This window comes from Leucoraja erinacea, chromosome 6, assembly GCF_028641065.1.
Source record: "Leucoraja erinacea ecotype New England chromosome 6, Leri_hhj_1, whole genome shotgun sequence".
NCBI classification, from domain to species: Eukaryota; Metazoa; Chordata; class Chondrichthyes; order Rajiformes; family Rajidae; genus Leucoraja; species Leucoraja erinaceus.
Window position 1 is genome coordinate 9,698,467 of NC_073382.1, and position 18,578 is coordinate 9,717,044.

Below are 18,578 nucleotides of genomic sequence, written 5' to 3' on the forward strand. Positions count from 1 at the left end.
ACAACCTCACTTGACTTTTAATGGGTCAGAATAAAAGTTTTCCAAGTACTGTAGTAGTTATAATTTAAATGTCCTGGCCCAACAGTATTTGTACCAGTGAAACTTAAACGTATATAAAAATATGCCATTAAATTCATATCAACAATTAAAGACTGAGAACAGTATGTACAGAGGAGGAAATATGTACCATTATTTACAATACTCAAAAGGTGGCTTCTCCCATTGCCCAAGCAATTCGCACTCTGAAGAAACAAACTTTTCTTCTCTTTCGGCGTATAATTTTATATCGTGGTTTGTTTTACTATTAGTTCTTGAACTCAGCGCAGGGTGAGTGAATGGATTGTTAATTTCAGTGCAGGCTGATGATTACAAAGCGATACCCTAATTAATATCAAATTGACACGACATTGAAGATACTGCTACCCTTGACAATCGGCCAACATAGAACGGCTGATGAAAGAGTTAACGTTTATTCGTTCAATCAACACTTAAAAGAGACTTGCAACTGTATGAAGAGAACGTGAATAGAAATACAGCGAGGTGTTTCGAGCAGAAGTGCCATCCCTTAACACTAATTATTTCTCATGCCTCATGAATTCCACTTTACCGGTCCATTTGGTTCTAAAGGGGCTCTGCCACTTGGTATAACAATGGCAATCTTTGACTTTACTCAGAAACCAATAAAGCTAACCTTCCTGATGAGAGGTGCATGAGTGGCCACACTGGCAATAGCTCTAGGTAATTGCCACTGAAGTGTGCTGTGGGTCCAAATTGAGACTTGTAAAGCAATTTCTGATCATAGTAGGAACCTAGCCTGTCCCCAGGCAGTTTGGCACTATATTAAAGTAAGCTCTCCATACGTAGGAACAAGAAATACATCTACTCAGTGTTTTTTTTTTCTCAAATCTGGTGCATTTCTTTTACACACCTTTTTCAACCTAAAGGTTTTTAATTCTTTTGCAGTGATATTTGCTACTTAGTCAGATATGTCTTAATACAGTGCGTGCATGAAAGCAATAATGGTACTTTTGAGCATGGTGAACAAAGTCAGCGTCGGCCTTCTGGAAGAGACACAGTGGACTAGCAACTATTATTTAACTGTACGTTCAAAGGGTGGGTGTACAATCCAAGGCTCAGATGATGATATTCAATCAATACTTTTAAAAATTGAAAACATCAAGGATATCTCAACAAAGACACCAAACTTGTACTTGGTTTAAATATGCAGATGTGAATCCAACGATATCATTGGGATTTGCCTACAGTCTTTGCTTAGTCAGGAGTGAAGGAGCTTTTGCGATTGTGATGGGCAGAAGAGCCCTTCAAGATAAGTGTATTTCATTATTTATGGAGACATCCTCACAAGGGAAGTCCAAGCCTTCCCTAAATTATCCTCTCTGCTACCAAGGAATCACCTTCTATTTCCCACACTTCCACTGACCCATTCCTACAAGCCATTTTATTCTTACAAACAAGTCTTACAAACTCTTCCAGCTCTAATTAAACCTTAAGTAGTAGCATACTTCAGGTTAGTACATGTCAGAACGCCTCAAAGACTAATATAGCTTTCAGATCTCCCTGCTCTCTTAAGTTACCTTCCATTGGGGAAATTGCAATTTTACAAATGTTCTATATGCTCACGTTCTATATTCTAATTTGTAAAATTTAATACCATCTTCACTGAAGTCTTCATTCTAGTTCAGAACTTCCATCTGTAAACAGGGAGAACCATACTGCATTAGAACTGGAGGATCCATTTGGTTTCAATGTCCAGAATTCATTCTGGATCTATATTTAGACCATTGCCATGTTTTCTTTGCAACTGTACATACTATATGTTCTTTCCTTCTAACTCTAGGCCCTACCCAATTAACAAGCATAAACAGTTCATTCTTTTAACCCATAGCAACCCACTGTTTCTTTGTTACCTGCGGTCCTGTTTCACTAGTCACCGCAAAACATCACCCACAGCAATCTGCTCTCATTCTGTAGACATACTAATGGATTTTGGGAACACGCCCAGCCAGGGCATTTAAAGTTGGCGGCATCAGAAACGGACTACAATCCTAAGCCCGTTCTACTATTAAACCTCCCCTGATGCATATCTCTTGCTAAATTTTAAAAGTCTATCTATTTCACTCACAAAACCAAAATTTAGCCTCATCTCCAAAGAGCGAGAGCATTTCAGATATCTGATCATCTTTATTTTCTTTCATTCTAATTTTAAGACTACACTGTCTTTGCTTGGATTCTCCACTGCTGAAAGTCAAACAACTCAACTTGCTCACCCCACAATTTCCGTAACTGTTTATAGAAGCCCCAAAACGTTGCAATTTACCTCTTTAAGTTCTGATGAATCTCCCACTCCACCCCAAAACGGTGTTATTTAAGCTCCACTCAATGAACTGAAATGTCATTGTTGTAAGAGCAGTGCTTCATGGGCCAGTTAAGTTTCAGCATGTAGACACAAAATGCTGGAGTAACTCAGCGGGTCAGGCAGCATCGTTGGAGAAAAGGAATAGTAGACGTTTCGGGATGAGACCTTTCATCAGACTCGACTTGAACCGTCATCTATTCTTTTTCTCCAGAGATGTTGCCTGAGCCGCTGAGTTACTCCAGCATTTTGTGTCCATTGTTGTTGTTAAACCAGTATCCGTATCTGTAGTGTTCAAGAAGGAACTGCAGATGCTGGAAAATCGAAGGTACACAAAATTGCTGGAGAAACTCAGCGGGTGCAGCAGCATCTATGGAGCGAAGGAAATAGGCAACGTTTCGGGCCGAAACGTTGCCTATTTCCTTCGCTCCATAGATGCTGCTGCACCCACTGAGTTTCTCCAGCAATTTTGTGTACCTTCTGTATCTGTAGTTCCTTCTTACACAGGTTTCAGCATGTGGTTGATAACTGCTGCTGAAAAACAGAGTTTCTGTAGTGTGATTTTTTACAATCCACAAGGCCACACACTGACTTCCCAAACACCCCTCTTTCTCCTCTTGGTTGATATAACTTCATAGAAGTTTTAGAAGCAGAAATGTAAATACCACAGACATTGACATTTTAGTGATTCAATCTCCTGTTATAAATTTCAACAAACTTCTTAATTCTGATGCATGCCACAAACATTTAGGCACATCTGTTGACCCTCCAATTTTACAGCCACTCAGTATTTCCTTTCCATTTTTTACTTGAACTGAAAACTTTTCTCCAATCTAAATATCAGTTCTCTCTTCGAAGTCCTTCAGCACCATATAAAATATGTTTTAAATAATCCATGAGATCATTTTTCTGGCTTACATTACTGGATTCTCTTAAAATAATTTACAGCTGACATAATTCCCATTAATTTGTTGATCCGTTTAATTTCACATCTAACATTAGTCTAGGCACTTTATAATTCACTGTTTATACTAGGCAGTTGGAGCTCTGCCTTCACTAAGTCAGTGACTTCAGAACTTTAGACTGATGCAGTCTCCTTTGATCTCATTACATTAACTTTATTGAACTCACTCCAGCTCCACACCACCCCAACCTACTCAAGACATTTTAAAAGTCCCGGATATCATCATAGGCCAAAAGCTTTTTTCCCCCTCATGATGTGTAAACATTCTGGGAGGAAACATCAGCATCATCAGCAAACATTTGTGCAAACATTGCTTCACTGGCGGAAGAAACTTAAAGAGAAGTAAAGGTCAAGCAGTTTTCTGTACCATTGTGTGAGTGGTATGTGAGGAATTCTTTATGCTGTGTGATTAAAGGATATCAGTAGGCTAGTGTTATGGTAGATAATGCTACACTTACACTGCATTTTTTCAGCGATGTGAAGTCCCCGATGATCCCACCATGTTTGTTTGGAGTTAATCCTGTAGCTGAGAACTGTCTGCATTTCTAGAAATGATGTTGCATCGATACAAAATGTGTGAAACACATAATCTATCAACATGCTTATTTCTACCCACCTCTACTGCTCCTAAAACAAATTCACACAGCCATGGTCCAACATGGACTGTGCATCACACATATTCAAAAATGTTCCAGCTGTGTGATCTTAAGACTTCGATTGTAAATATAATTCAGGATTCCACCCTATTCAGAACACTATTAGTTTAATTAGCAGCACAAAACATTCCCACTGTTCACAAACATAATGCCACAAAACCAATGGGGACTTCTATCAAGCTCAGAATATTCATAAGGCAATTTTATTTCTTGGTTTAAAATAACCATTTCCAATTGCAGAGGTCAATTTTTTTTCATGGCGAAGCTCCGTGCATGTGGTGGGGACTTGATGCAATTCTGAATAGGTCAATGGACACTGCATACTCGTCTTAGAATTGGCAACTCGTGCACTCAACCAAGCACCGACTAAAATCCAACATGAGTCAGAGTCACAATACTTCAATGGTTTGATCTGCACGTATAAAAGACTGAATTTCTTGAAACCCTCTAAAGTGGATAAAATATTGTTTTAAACATGGCAGCCCACTGATTTAACTGGGCCCAATGCATGCACTACAAACAGCAGAACACACTCCATGTAGGTACTGATTAGAATTTGGCTGTGTCTACATTGAGTAGCACAGGGCCATCAAACCAATTTTACTATCTCAGGTATAAAATGGTGCATTCATTCCAGAACCCCTGTTCCAATGCTGCTGGGTCCCACAATCACTATTTAAATATTATTGCAATGCATTCTCCTACTGTTTGATGTCAACCCATTTATAAGAAACCAAGGAAAGGGTGAGCAGGAAAGAATTTTCACCTCACACTTAAACTGCATTTTTCAATGAAGTAAAATCCCTGGTGATCTCACCCTGTTTGTGCGGAGTTAATCCCGGTGTCAAGAACTGCCTAAAAGGTTTTTTTGTTTTTGTCTTAGCATTAAAAGTATTTTAGCTTTAAACATTTATTTTAACTATTGAAAACCTGTGTCTTGCTGCCTGACCTGTTTTTGTAAAAATAACTTTGGAAAGTAAACAGAGGAGAAAAGAACATTCATTACGTACCATACACGTCTTCTAATCTTTGGCTTTTCTGAATCAGGTAAGACCATTTGGTAGGCAATACTATTTTTTTGGGATGCAAAATTAAAACTTTGTACGAAGGAAAACAAAATCACATTTAATCAGTGAAATGATTTTGGAGTAACGAACTTTAAGTGAGCTATCGTATCCTGACTGGAGTTGAGCACAAAGAATTACGTACTGATTATTGGACCCCCACTTACAAGGACCTTGTAACGTGCTGCATGCATTTAAAGGTGTACTCCATGCTTGTGCCATTCATCAGCACATAGAACAGGTTAAGTGTACTTTGTAAACACAGTGGACTTAAGAAATGGGAGGGTTTAGGGGTGGGGTAATAGTGGAAGAGCTATTGGTGAAGGGATGGAGGTGACAGATGTGAAGCATCAGACTAAAAACACAGTCGCCATTTCCAAATTTTAACCTTAATCTTTTGCAATTTATCTATGAGGGGATAATTACTGGGTGAAAACGCCTAATTACATACCCCACATCTGAACGGCTTAACTTCCAATTCACTGAATATAAATAAACGGCTATTACGCTAAATTATTGTCTTCACAACCCAGGTGCTAAGCTTTAGTGTTGGGGAAGTACCAAAGAAGTCCATTTAATTTCATGTGATTGCAATGAAGGACGAGGTTTCAGATGAGTATTTGGCATGGTGAAGACCTGCAAAGGATTGCCAGGAATCTAGGCCAATGCCAAAGGCATGTTGACATCAGCAATGGAGTCAAGTTGCCTACTTGCGACACCTTGGAATCTCAGTATCTCTGACCCTCAAGGTTGTCCTCTTACAATGACATAAGATGAAACAGACTTCGTGGCATGTCCTTTTGCATTATTAATTAAAAACCACCAGTGCCAGAAAAGGGCCATCGCCAGTAAAGGGGGGGGGGGGGGGGGGGGGGGGTTGTGAAGTTTTGGATACGCACTTTTCATCAACCCAATCATTCATTGTTCTTGAATTTCCTGCGTTGAGCTGAGTTAAGACCAAACATCTCGCAAGGTAACTGCTCTTTTATTACAAGTTTAGTGAAGGTGGGAAGCTGAAATGAAGTGCACGAGGGCCTGGGAGTACAGTACCAGGGAAATATCATACATTCTGTTAACTAAGGTCGAGATCCACATAGTTCAGCAAACTCTTCCTTTCACAAAATCTTGCCACGCGGAATGAACAACTAGATTAAGCCACAAAATGTAAAACAAACTTTGTCAAATTTCTAGAGATATTTAAAAAAAAAAAGATAAATGCATAAATTAAGTGCTGTGAAAGATAACTAAGTTAAAATAAACATAAATACTGTACAGGAGGACCAATATCAGTTCACCTTCTAGATTCTACCTTCCAAAAGGTAGCTTTGACTATAATTGCGGCCTTTGGCAGATTGAGGTTTTTATGTGGCACTAATTAAACCGGTCTTCCTGCAAAATGTTTGAATGTCCTCTGGTTAAATGTTTCTGAAAATTGATGGTCCTCCAGGTCTTGGCCACATATTGCACATTGTCATTTTACACACGCGCTCTGGTTTCTATATAAACTGGCTCCATTCTACAAAGAAGGCAGTAGAACACAACCAAGTGCACGTACAGAGACACATACACACGCGCACACACTCACTCACTCACTCTACGGAACATTGTAGCTGTTGGTAGACACTGAGGTACATACAATGCAGTTGATCAGTCCTCTGATTGAAAGTGTAAGCACATAGACATTTGTGTGGTGTCCAAAAGGGATTAATAGTCCAAACATAATTCTCTCTCATGCACAGATTCACTGAGAATGATGTTCACGAACATTTGTCTTAGATGTGTAAATACATACACGTATGCCCACGATGCACTCCATTTCGTGATTCATATCAATATGACACATTTGACAGAGGTCTTCTGACCTGAAAGGCCTCTTCATTTCAAACAACCAGCGCGACAACACTGTCACAATATCCATGCAGACCATCAAGTCTGTCTTTATACAGGTTGCCACAGCCGAAGATCTCAGTGGAAATTATTAATTTGTGGTGACTTGAAACATAATCACAGTGCCATCACCTTGAAGCTATGAAGTGGATTCCTCATGATTGCTGCTACAAAGATGATGCCAAGTTTTGGGAACAAAGGTAAGGGATAACGCTGGGATCTCGTGTCACAAATGAAGACGTCCTGTACAAAAGTGTGAATCCCACAATCTCCTGCCTTGGTATGTGCTCAACCTCATGTGACACACTGTGCCACATATATTCGTTCCAAACTCAGTGATGTTTTTTTTTTTTCATTAATGGGTAGTCATAATAAACGGAGATGGTGATAGATGGACTATCCTTGCATGTTCCACTGCTCATTCATAAAGTTACCCGTGATCATCTACCATTTCATATCCACGACACACACTGGGTGACAAAGAAAATAACATCGCAACCAAAATTCAGGGCGGATCACCTCGTAGCTCGCAGACACGTCTTAAGACTGCTGATCATTCATTCGGGGTCCTGCTTGTGTACAGTAAAAGACAAACAATGCACACAGAGACTCAATGCCCAAGCATTAGACACAGCACACTGGCAGACAAACAATAACAGTAGTCTTGTAGCCAACGCCTTGCTTCATTCCTCTCAAACGCGCCACAGAAGCAGATGGTTGGTGCTATCGTCTCGGCCGACGGTCTCACTACTGTTGGTAAGCCGGAAGTCTTCATACCCGTCTCCTCCGCTGATCACTAGCATGTTGGTTTTCAAGGGAATAATGGCAGACGATCGGCGTCTTGCGGAGTCCCGCTTTTGTGAACCGACTAGCCTTTCCCCACCTGTGCTGGGCCGACCTGGAAGGGTAAGTAGATGGTCGGACATCATTAGGAGATGCTGTGCAGAAATGTTCAATCAACAATGTTAGATGTACTTTAAGCCAATCCTGCTCTGAAAATAAGAGTCAATGTACAAAATTAGAAATGCATCTGCTGAGCAACCTAACATTACACATTGAACATAAAAAGAAATGAGAGGTTTTGTGGAAGGGGAGCAAGAGGAGGGGGGGAGAAAGGGAGGAGGGGGGGGGGGGGGGAGGGATGGGGGGGGAGGGGGGGGGGGGGGGGGGAAAGGGGGGGGGGGGGGGGGGGGAGGGAGGGGGGGGGGGGGGGAGAGAGAGAGAGAGGGGGGGGGGGGGGGGGGGGGGGGAGAGAGAGAGCCCAGAGGGTGGTGGATTAGTGGGAGACAGAGAGCCCGGTGGGAGCGGTAAAAAAATCTGTCAAAATTCGCGGAGTAAATAACCGCGAAAAAATTGTAAAGAAATTAGTACCGGAAAAACAACGGGAAGTAACAAACGAGGAAAAGCAATGTTAGTTATATATTATTAAATTAAAAAAGCACAGTCTTTGAAATTAAATGTTATCTTTAAGAATTAGTACAGTTAAGTGAAACACCGGAAAGTCTTTAAAGAACAAAAAAGTCAACATTTTCGAAGTTAAACCAAAACAATTAAGTTCAATTGGACTCTTATCTTTAGAGATGTGGAAGTCAGCATTGAACCTCGTTCATCAAAGTGATACAATGACCGTTGAGAAAGTTCTGGAAAAGCAAGCCGGGAAGCTCGTGAGTGCTCGTGAGCGCTCGTGACCTCGGAAGCCCTCGTGAGCGCTAAGGAGTGCTCATGAGCGATCAGGACTTCAGGGGACCTCGGAAGCCCTCGGAAACGCTCGGGAGCTGCAGTACAGAGCCCACTTGCTCGTTCTTTCTGCATCTTTTGAAGAACCGGGGAGGGAGGGGTGATGGGGGGAGGGGGAGGGGACTGATGTCACTCGCTGCGCATGGAACATAGGGCAGCACGCTGCGAGGAGCAGAGCCATTGTCACGTCATCAGCGGGACCATCTCGTTTATTTTCCAAGTTATTTGAAAGTTTTGAACATTTTCATAAATAACTCGAGAAATAATGCATCAAATTTTCAAATAAGGCGATTTTTGACATCACGGCGTAAAACTCTGTCGGAATATGTAAAAATGTCACCGTTAGCGCATCGTGTTTTCGAGGAGATGTGAAACGCACACGAACATCATACAAATAAATACACATCCAAGATCAGAGTTTTATAAGTATAAAGATAGATAGATGATAAAGATTTCACCGATCTAGGAATATAGTTCATGGCATGACAACACAAGCGAATGAGAACCTGCTCTTCCGTTCAATATGCACCAACTGGACAGGATAGTGAAGACCGCAAGCAGGATTATTGGTGCTCCACTCCCCTTCCTGCTGGACATATACAGGAAGAGATGTATCAACAGAGCCATCTCCATCATCAAAGATCCTTACCACCCATCGCCTGACATTTTCTCCATCCTCCCATCTGGGAAGAGGTACAGGAGCATTAGCTGCAAAACCAGCAGGATGCTCCTCAGCTTCTTCCCACAGGCTATAAGACTGCTAAATGGACTTTGCCCCCTGCCAAATATCGCGCACAAACCCCCACACTGCAGCAGAGCCACTGTTGTGCCGCTGCCGGTCGGAACGGCTGTTGAATGTTTAGTAGAGTGTTAAATTTGTTCATGACATGTATTTTTTTATTTCTATTTATTTTTTCATGCACACTGAATGGACACTGGTTGAGCAACGTTTTTTTGTTTCCTCTGGGTATGCGAATACTCAGGAAATGACAATAAAGATATACAATACAATACAATACAATCATGGCTGACCGCTCTAGACCTCAATACTTCTTCTGTGCTAGTTCCTTATTATCATCAATTCTCAGATCTTTAAAAAATAATCATCTATCTCCATTTCAAATACGTCCAATGAGTTAGCTTCAACATACATCTGGGGCAGAGAGGCTTTAGAAATGGAAAGTTGTAGGCAGTGAATGTACAAAAAGACAAAGAAAGTGCGGTTTTTCCACAGCCCTAATACTTGGGCAAAGATCTTTAAAACAAAACTACATATACTTGCCTGGCTCCCTTGCTGGTTGGAAAGTCAGATCAAAGATCTCGGGCAGCTCAATGGACGTGAGGAATCGAACATGTCCCGTGTGTCCGTGAGCCGATCCCATGGGCGTTAGAGGTATCCTGAGCGACGTGGTGTTGGCAGTGACATGGGGAATGGATAGAGTTAACACCACACCAGCACTGGTCCCAATCCAGAGAAGGTCTTTACAGGCAAGGAGGGCAGTAATCCGTAAACAGGCAGCTTTGTGCTGTCGAATAATGGCGTCAGAACCTGTTGAAGAGAGAATGAGCTTTATTCAAAATTCAAGAGGTTTGGCGCACTGTGGTAAAGGACCTGTCCCACGAGCATGCGACTCCATGCGGCAAGCGCGACCTAAAGGGCTGGTCCCACCAGCATGCGCCTGCATGCGGCAAGCACGGCCTAACGTGGTCGCTTGAGCCGTACGGCCTCGCGGGGCTGGTCCCACTTCGATCGCCGGAGCCGTATGGAGTTGTGCGGAGCTGGTCCCGCCTCCTCGATGACGTACGAACCGGCCCCTCGACGCCGTACGCCCGTCGGACTTCGCTTGAACTTCACGTCACTCACTCGACCTCCGTGCGTACGGCGTTGAGGCAGCTGCGGGCTTTAGGCCACACTTGCTGCATGGAGTCGCATGCAAAGGTGAAATTTCCCAATGCATAAAATACCAAATCATCTATCATTATCTAGAAAGCATGCGTAGCTTTGCTCTCTGTATTCTTCCTCTCTGCAGTTTGCTAACAGATAAATAAACGGGAAGTTGAGTGGGAACCGTTTTAAATTTACTGTTAATATATAATGAACCTTTGATGTTGTAAGTGCTGCTTGCAATCTAAGTTGCTGTTTTATTGTTGTAAAATGGCTCCTGTTCCATTGGGGGAGGAACATCCACATGGAATAGGAGCCTTCTTTTTGCTTTAATTTAGTTTAGGGATACAGCACGGAAACAGGGCCTTTGGCCCACTGAGTCTGTGCTGAACAGCGATCCATGCACACCTATACTATCCTATCCTACACACACTAGGGACAATTTTATATTTATACCGCCAAATAACCTACAAACCTGTATGTCTTTGGAGTGTGCAGAAAACCGGAGATCCTGGAGAATGTATAAACCTGGTCACGGGGAGAACGTATAAACTCTGTACAGATAATGCCTGTACTCAGGATCGAACCTGGGTCTCTGGGTCTCTGGCACACTGTGCCCCTGTCCCGGAGGTTTTTGTCAGTCTCCCTACCAGCTTCCACCACCTGCAACTTCCGGGAACCGCACGGAAACCTTGGGTAGGGTGCAAAGTCTCCAGAGGTTTCCGTTCAGGTTTCCTAAGTGGGACAGGGGCATTATTAGGCAGCAACTCTAGCCCTGCGCCATCTCTCCTTTCTCTCCAAAGCCAAGTTACCTGCTTGGCAATAGCTGTTACAGCAGCATTGGCAGGGAACTCAGGGCCAGGCCATTTCTAAATCTTGATCCTAGTTTAAACAGGTGTTGGAGGACAGAGGGGAAACAGGTTGTGGTGGGCAGCAGCTGTGGATTCTGCTCAGGGAAACACTGGAATTCGATAAAGCAGGTTTTGAATCAAAATAAGTGGCCTCACTCTGAAAATATGTCGATAAAAATCTCTTGGCAGGATTTTCCAATCTTAGCAAGATACACAAACCACGGTGTACACTGAGTTTATGTCCAGTAAGTCTTGCTTGTCAGTTGCGCCAAGCTATGAGCAGATAGGCATCAAAAAAGGTAAGTGTTCTTTCCAAATTAAATAGAACAAAAATGTCCATATAAAGTATTTAATAAAATATCTAAACAAAAATTTTCAGTCGAATTACTGCTCAGATATGTTGGCCTCAGATGTATCGCTATTCTGAAGCACCTCCTAACGATCAATCCTGTCGAACAAGGGTGGCAAGATGGCGCAGAGGTAGAGTTGCTGCCTTACAGCGCCAGAGACCAGGGTTCCATCCCGACTAAGGGTGCTGTCTTTACGGAGTTTGTACGTTCTCCGTGTGACCTGAGTGGGCTTTCTCCGGGATCTCCGGTTTCCTCCCACTCTCCAAAGACGTTCAGGTTTGTAGGCCAATTGGCTGGGTAAAATTGTAAATTGTCCCTAGTGTGTGTGGGATAGCGTTAGTGGGCGGGAATCATTGGTCGGCACGCACTGGGTGGGCCGAAGGGCCTGTTTCCACGCTGATTCTCTAAACTAACCTGACTAAAGACAGAGCTGGCACAAAGCACAGAATGACGGCACACAGCCTCAAACAATGTTGTCAAACATTCAGTGCGCAAAAGCACATCACGTGGAAATAGATAATGAAGGTTCAGTGATGCTGTTTCTGGTTTTTTTATCATCCTCTGCTCCCTTCTGACTGTACGGTGCAATGAATCATGGCTGTGATGTTACAGTTAGTGTGTGTTGACAACTCATTCTGCAACAAAGAGCAACTTCTGCATTTCTTTGCATCCAATCAAAATGTTGCTGCCAGCAGCTCACTATTAGAAGGGCTGAAGGTATCAAATGTTTTACTGTCACAATTCTTTTGCTAAAATTGCTGATTTAACTGATTTTCTCAACCACTTTTCGACTGGTAGTCTGCAAGGCCTGTACTGCTTTACCTTCATCCCTGGCTGTTGGACACTGTGTTTGTCCTGATGCCGGATTCAGCTTCGGAGTGGGAAGTTATGGACATTACCATTCATGAAGGAACAAAGAATGGATCGACTGGGCTGATATTCACCAGAATTTAGATGGATTGATCTTATAGAAACATATAAAATTCTTAAGAGATTGGATAGGCTACATGCAGGAAAAATGTTCCTGTATCTAGTCCAGAACCAGGGACCCCAGTTTAAGAATAAGGGGTAGGCCATTTAGGACTGTGATGAGGAAAAATGTTTTCACCCAGAGAGTTGTGAATCTGTGGAATTCTCTGCCACAGAAGGCAGTGAAGGCTAATTCACTGGATGTTGAGTTAGATGTGGCCCTTGTGGCTAAGGGGATCAGAGGGTATGGAGAGAAGGCAGGTACGGGATACTGAGTTGGATGATCAGCCATGATCATATTGAATGGCGGTGCAGGCTCGAAAGGCCGAATGGCCTACTCCTGCACCTGATTTCTATGTTTCTATGTTTTCAAGAGAGAGTTAAATTTAGCTCTTAGGACTAACGGAATCAAGGGATAGGGGGAGAAAGCAGGAACGGGGTCGTGATCTTGGATGATCAGCCACGATCATATTGAATGGCGGTGCTGGCTCGAAGGGCCGAATGGCCTACTCCTGCACCTATTTTCTAAACCAAATTGGAGAAGGTGGAGGAAGAGCATAATTCTTGACTTGATCAGATGGCATAAGCTGGGAGAGACTGAGGTTAGTCTAGGTTAAGTGATGCTACAAGAAAGGTAAGACAGACACAGAATCAATTTTTCAGATTAATAACTTTTTTCAAAACAAGTAATTAATCTGACTGTTTATCTCTCCATAGACGGGCCTGATCTGTTGAAAGTTTCTACCTTTTTGTTTTCAAATTTTCGGCCCATCGAGTCTACTCTGCCATTCAATCATGGCTGATCTGTTGGTTTCCTCTCAACCCCGTTCCCTTACCTTCTCCCTATAATCTTTCACACCCTTACTAATCAAGAATCTGCCAATCTCTGCTTTAAAAATGCCCAGTGAATTGGCCCCCAGAGTGCCCGTGGTGATGAATTCCACAGAATCAGTCAGGCAGCTGGAATTTAATCCAAGGTGAAGACTCCTCACTATTTCACAGCTCCCATCCATTCCGTTCACTTCAGCTGTATTGAAGGACATGAGCAATGTACCAATGTGAAACACATCCTCCTACCTGCGAGCATTTTATGGACTGCAGGCGCAACGTCGACCTCGGCCAGGTTTTCGTAGGTGCCTGCATGGTACAGCTTGACCTGAGCGCTGCTCTGCATTGCAATCCAAACCCCTAGGCTGGAGCTCACCATACTTGTCACACACCGGTTGCTGTCCTGGCCGATCTGAATCATGTGCTGTCATGAAAGGCAGAGACATGATATGATATGATATGATATGCCATTTATTGTCACTATACATGTACAATGAAATTAAAAGCTGCTCGTACTCAGTGCATACATATAATTTAGTACAAAAAACAAGAAACAGACAACAAAAACAGAAGGGAGAAGGGGGGGGGGGGATAGGTGCACAATTCTGCGGCGCTATATACATATATACAGATGGAAGTCCGGGGGTTGGGCAGTGAAGTCAGTGCATGTGTGAATTTGAATTAATAGTAGTTATAATTTTCGGAAAACAACTATTCTTGAGTCTATTTGTCCTGGATTTGATGCACCTATAGCGCCTTCCAGAGGGCAGCAGGTCGAACAGTCCAAACGCAGGATGGGAGCTGTCTTTGATGATATTCTTTGCCCTGCTAAGGCAGCGGGAGGTGTAGATGTCCATCAGGGAGGGGAGAGGGCAGCCAATGATCTTCTGCGCTGTCCTAGTTACCCTCTGAAGCCTCTCCCTGTCTGCCATGGTGCAGCTGCCGTACCATGCTGTAATGCAGTATGTCAGCAGGCTCTCGATGGACGAGCGGTAGAAGGTCAGCAGCAGGTTAGAGTCCAGGTTGTGCTTCCTGAGGACCCTCAGGAAGTGCAGCCGCTGCTGAGCCTTCTTGATGACTGCTGTCGTGTTGTCTGTCCAGGAGATATCAGCAGCGATATGGACGCCGAGAAACCGGAAGGTGTTGACCCTCTCCACACACTCGCCGTTGATATGTAGGGGGACTAAGTCGGTGCTGTGCCTCCTGAAGTCGACAATGAGCGACATAGGAAACGTCACACTGCAGATTCCCGAACAGCAGACAGCTCGCTTTCTGGAGTCTGAAGAAGTTTCCATTTAGTTTATTGTCACGTGTACCGAGGTACAGTGAAAAGCTTTCTCGACCTGAAACGTCACCTATCCATGTTCTCCGAAGATAGACATGAAAGGCTGGAGTAACTCAGTGGGTCAAGCAGCATCTCTGGAGAAAACGAACAGATGACGTTTTGGGTCGAGACCCTTCTTCAGACCCTTTAGTTCTCTGAAGATGCTGCCTGACCTGTTGAGTTACTCCAGCACTTTGTCCTTTCAATACATTTTTATAATTTAATTTTTATATTTTTTTATTTCTGAAACGGGGATTTTCCAATCTTACAAAGCCTGGTATAGTGCTAAAGTAACTGAGGCAACAGTTTGAAGAAGGATCTCGACCCGAAACGTCACCCTTCCTTCTCTCCAGAGAGAGGCTGCTTGTCCTGCTGAGTTACTCCAGCTTTTTGTGTCTAACATTTGCAATAGGTCATTAGATTCAATAGGCAATAGGTATGTGAAGAGGAAAAAAATAGTTAAGACCAAAGTTGGACCCTTGAAGACTGAAAAAGGTGAATTTATTATGGGGAACAAGGAAATGGCAGATTAGTTGAACAGGTACTTTGGATCCGTCTTCACTAAGGAGGACACAATCAATCTTCCTGCTGTACTAGTGACCAGAGGATCTGGGGTGACGGAAGAATTGAAGGAAATCCACATTAGGCAGGAAATGGTGTTGGGTAGGCTGATAGGACTGACGGCTGATAAAACCCCAGGGCCTGATGGTCTGCATCCCAGGGTACTTAAGGGAATGGTTCCTATCTTCGGAGATAGGATCATGTCTAGCTTCGGAGAACATGGATCGTGAACCAGTTCCCGTGGATTGGAGGGTAGCTAATGTTATCCCACTTTTTAAGAAAGGGGGGGGGAGAGAGAAAACAGTGAATTATAGACCAGTTAGCCTGACATCGGTGGTGGGGAAGATGCTGGAGTCAATCATAAAAGATGAAATAGCGGCACATTTGGATAGCAGTAACAGGATCGGTCCGAGTCAGCATGGATTTACGGAGGGGAAATCATGCTTGACTAATCTTCTGGAATTTTTTAAGGATGTAACTAGGAAAATGGACAAGGGAGAGCCAGTGGATATAGTGTACCTGGACTTTCAGAAAGCATTTGATAAGATCCCACAGAGGAGATTAGTTGGCAAAATTAGGGCACACGGTATTGGGGATAGAGTGCTGACATGGATAGAAAATTGGTTGGCAGACAGGAAACAAAGAGAAGGGATTAACGGGTCTCTTTCAGAATAGTGGGGTACTGCAAGGCTTGATGCTGGGACTGCAGCTATTTACTATATACATCAATGATTTAGATGAAGGGATTCAAAGTAACATTAGCAAATTTGCAGATGACACAAAGCTGGGTGGTAGTGTGAACTGTGAAGAGGATGCTATGAGAATGCAGGGTGATTTGGACAGGTTGGGGGAGTGGGCAGGTGCTCGGCAGATGCAGTTTAATGTGGATACATATGAGGTTATCCACTTTGGTAGCAAAAACAGGAAGGCAGATTATTATTTAACAGGTGTCAAATTGGGAAAAGGGGAAGTACAACGGGATCTGGGGGTCCTTGTTCATCAGTCAATGAAAGTAAGCATGCAGGTACAGCAGGCAGTGAAGAAAGCGAATGGCATGTTTGCCTTCCTAACAAGAGGAGTTGAGTATAGGAGCAAAGAGGTTCTTCTGCAGTTGTATAGGGCCCTAGTGAAACCACACCTGGAGTATTGTGTGCAGTTTTGGTCCCCTAATTTGAGGAAGGAGATTCTTGCTATTGAGGGAGTGCAGCGTAAGTTCACAAGGTTAATTCCCGGGATGGCGGGACAGTCATATGCTGAGAGAATGGAGCGGCTGGACTTGTATACTCTGGAATTTAGTAGGATGAGAGGGGATCTTATTGAAACATATAAGATTATTAAGGTACACAAAAAAGCTGGAGAAACTCAGCGGGTGCAGCAGCATCTATGGAGCGAAGGAAATAGGCAACGTTTCGGGCCGAAACCCTTCTTCAGACTATAAGGATTTAGACACGCTAGAGGCAGGAAACATGTTCCCGAATTTGGGGGAGTCCAGAACCAGGGGCCACAGTTTAAGAATAAGGGGTAAGGCATTTAGAACGGAGATGAGGAAACAGTTTTTCACACAGAGACTTGTGGAATTCTCTGCCTCAGAGGGCGGTGGAGGCAGGTTCTTTGGATACTTTCAAGAGATAACTTGATAGGGCTCTTAAAGATAGCAGAGTCAAGGGATATGGGGAGAAGGCAGGAACAGGGTACTGATTGTGGATGAGCAGCCGTGATCATATTGAATGGCGGTGCTGGCCTGAAGAGCTGAATGGCCTACTCCTTCCTGCATCTATTGTCTATTGTCTATTGTATGCTGGCTGGTATTAAATGTGATGGTAGTTTACTGGCTGAGTTGCCAAGACTACACCTTTGTACTGCACTGCGCTGTTGGGCCCACACTGCACACTCACCTCCTGGCAAAGCGTGGCTGTATTGATGACAAGGATTCGGTTCTGGCAGCCGCACCACAGCTTCCCCGCCACCTGCACCATTTTGGTGACGGGATTCCCCGGCGATCCCAAGCACAGCATGTGCGCGTTCTGCGGATCCCAAAAACTTCCTGTGCGGGGAGAAAGTGCAAGACAGACAATAAAAAAAAATGCATGGTGTCAAAGGCATAGATTAAAAAAAAATAAAACATTGAGATTTGTTCTGACAAGCAGAGGAAGCATTTAATCATTCCAGTGTCTAATCAACCTTCCATTGCTCGTTATCTTTATGGCCAGAAAGATCTAAAGGCCCTACTGAGTGATTGAGGAAATTAAGTGACTCCGTTGGCGGTTTGTGTCGAAGGTTACAGTTTAATATGCAATGATGTGTCCAGTCTATCTGCTTTCAAAAAGAGCCAAGATTCTGACAGCAGGAAACCACTATCAAGATTTTGGAATTTCCACAAAGTCTTTTTTGAATTAAGTTCCTGAGATGAGAACTTTGTCCTTAGAGAAATGTGGACTCGTGGTAACAAGATAAAAGGCATTTTTTTTTTTTTAAAACCACTTTGGTAAAGATTCAATTAGACGTTTTTGCACCGCAGATTCAAGGACTGAGTGCTAACAGATAAAATTCCTTTACTAATGAAATCAGCATCGAGGGCAGAGTGTCACTAAGAGGAGGTTGCTCTGACATTGAGCTAAAGTGTAAAGTGGGTGAGCCAGACCACTGAAGCACATTTGAAAGGAATACCAGAGAGTTACAAAGAGTGGTGTATCCGTCATCCCTTCAATTACACCGGCCCGCAAAATCAACCACGTCAAATTAGTTGGGTGGAAAGACAGGCTTGGTTAGCCTGCATGGACTGATGGTTTGTGGATAATTTTCTGCATACTATGAAGCAGCTGGTTTAATGTTGGCAGTGTTTTAGTAACACAGCGGGGGTCAAGATGGTGCCATCTAGTGGGCCTTGTTTGAAAATCTGCTTGTCCGCATTACTGAGGGGATAGAATTTGACAAAATTGCCACAGGACATCTCACACTCAAAGGTGTTTCCAACACACAGACCAAGGGTCACACAGATGACCACTTGAGTATTCAGAGGTCCATTCCACAGGCTGATTGTTGCATATGGAAAAATCCTCAGGACATTGTTAAAATTGTACAAGGCATTGGTGAGACCAAATCTGGAGTATGGTGTACAATTTTGGTCG

At 43.3% G+C, this 18,578-nt stretch overlaps 1 protein-coding gene across 1 annotated transcript in view; it reads right to left on the bottom strand.

The window, feature by feature from the left end:
- Positions 1–5,929: 5,929 nt before the first annotated feature.
- The window catches only part of LOC129697883 (rho guanine nucleotide exchange factor 17-like), a 405,774-nt gene continuing 393,125 nt past the window's right edge, over positions 5,930–18,578 (bottom strand). Inside the window, exons 18-21 of the mRNA XM_055636589.1 lie at positions 17,346–17,494; positions 13,815–13,989; positions 9,965–10,231; positions 5,930–7,843 (exon numbers count right to left, since the gene is read on the bottom strand). Coding sequence (XP_055492564.1) covers positions 7,638–7,843; positions 9,965–10,231; positions 13,815–13,989; positions 17,346–17,494 — 797 coding nt within the window. The 3' untranslated portion in view covers positions 5,930–7,637. The remainder of the gene's footprint in view (positions 7,844–9,964; positions 10,232–13,814; positions 13,990–17,345; positions 17,495–18,578) is intronic.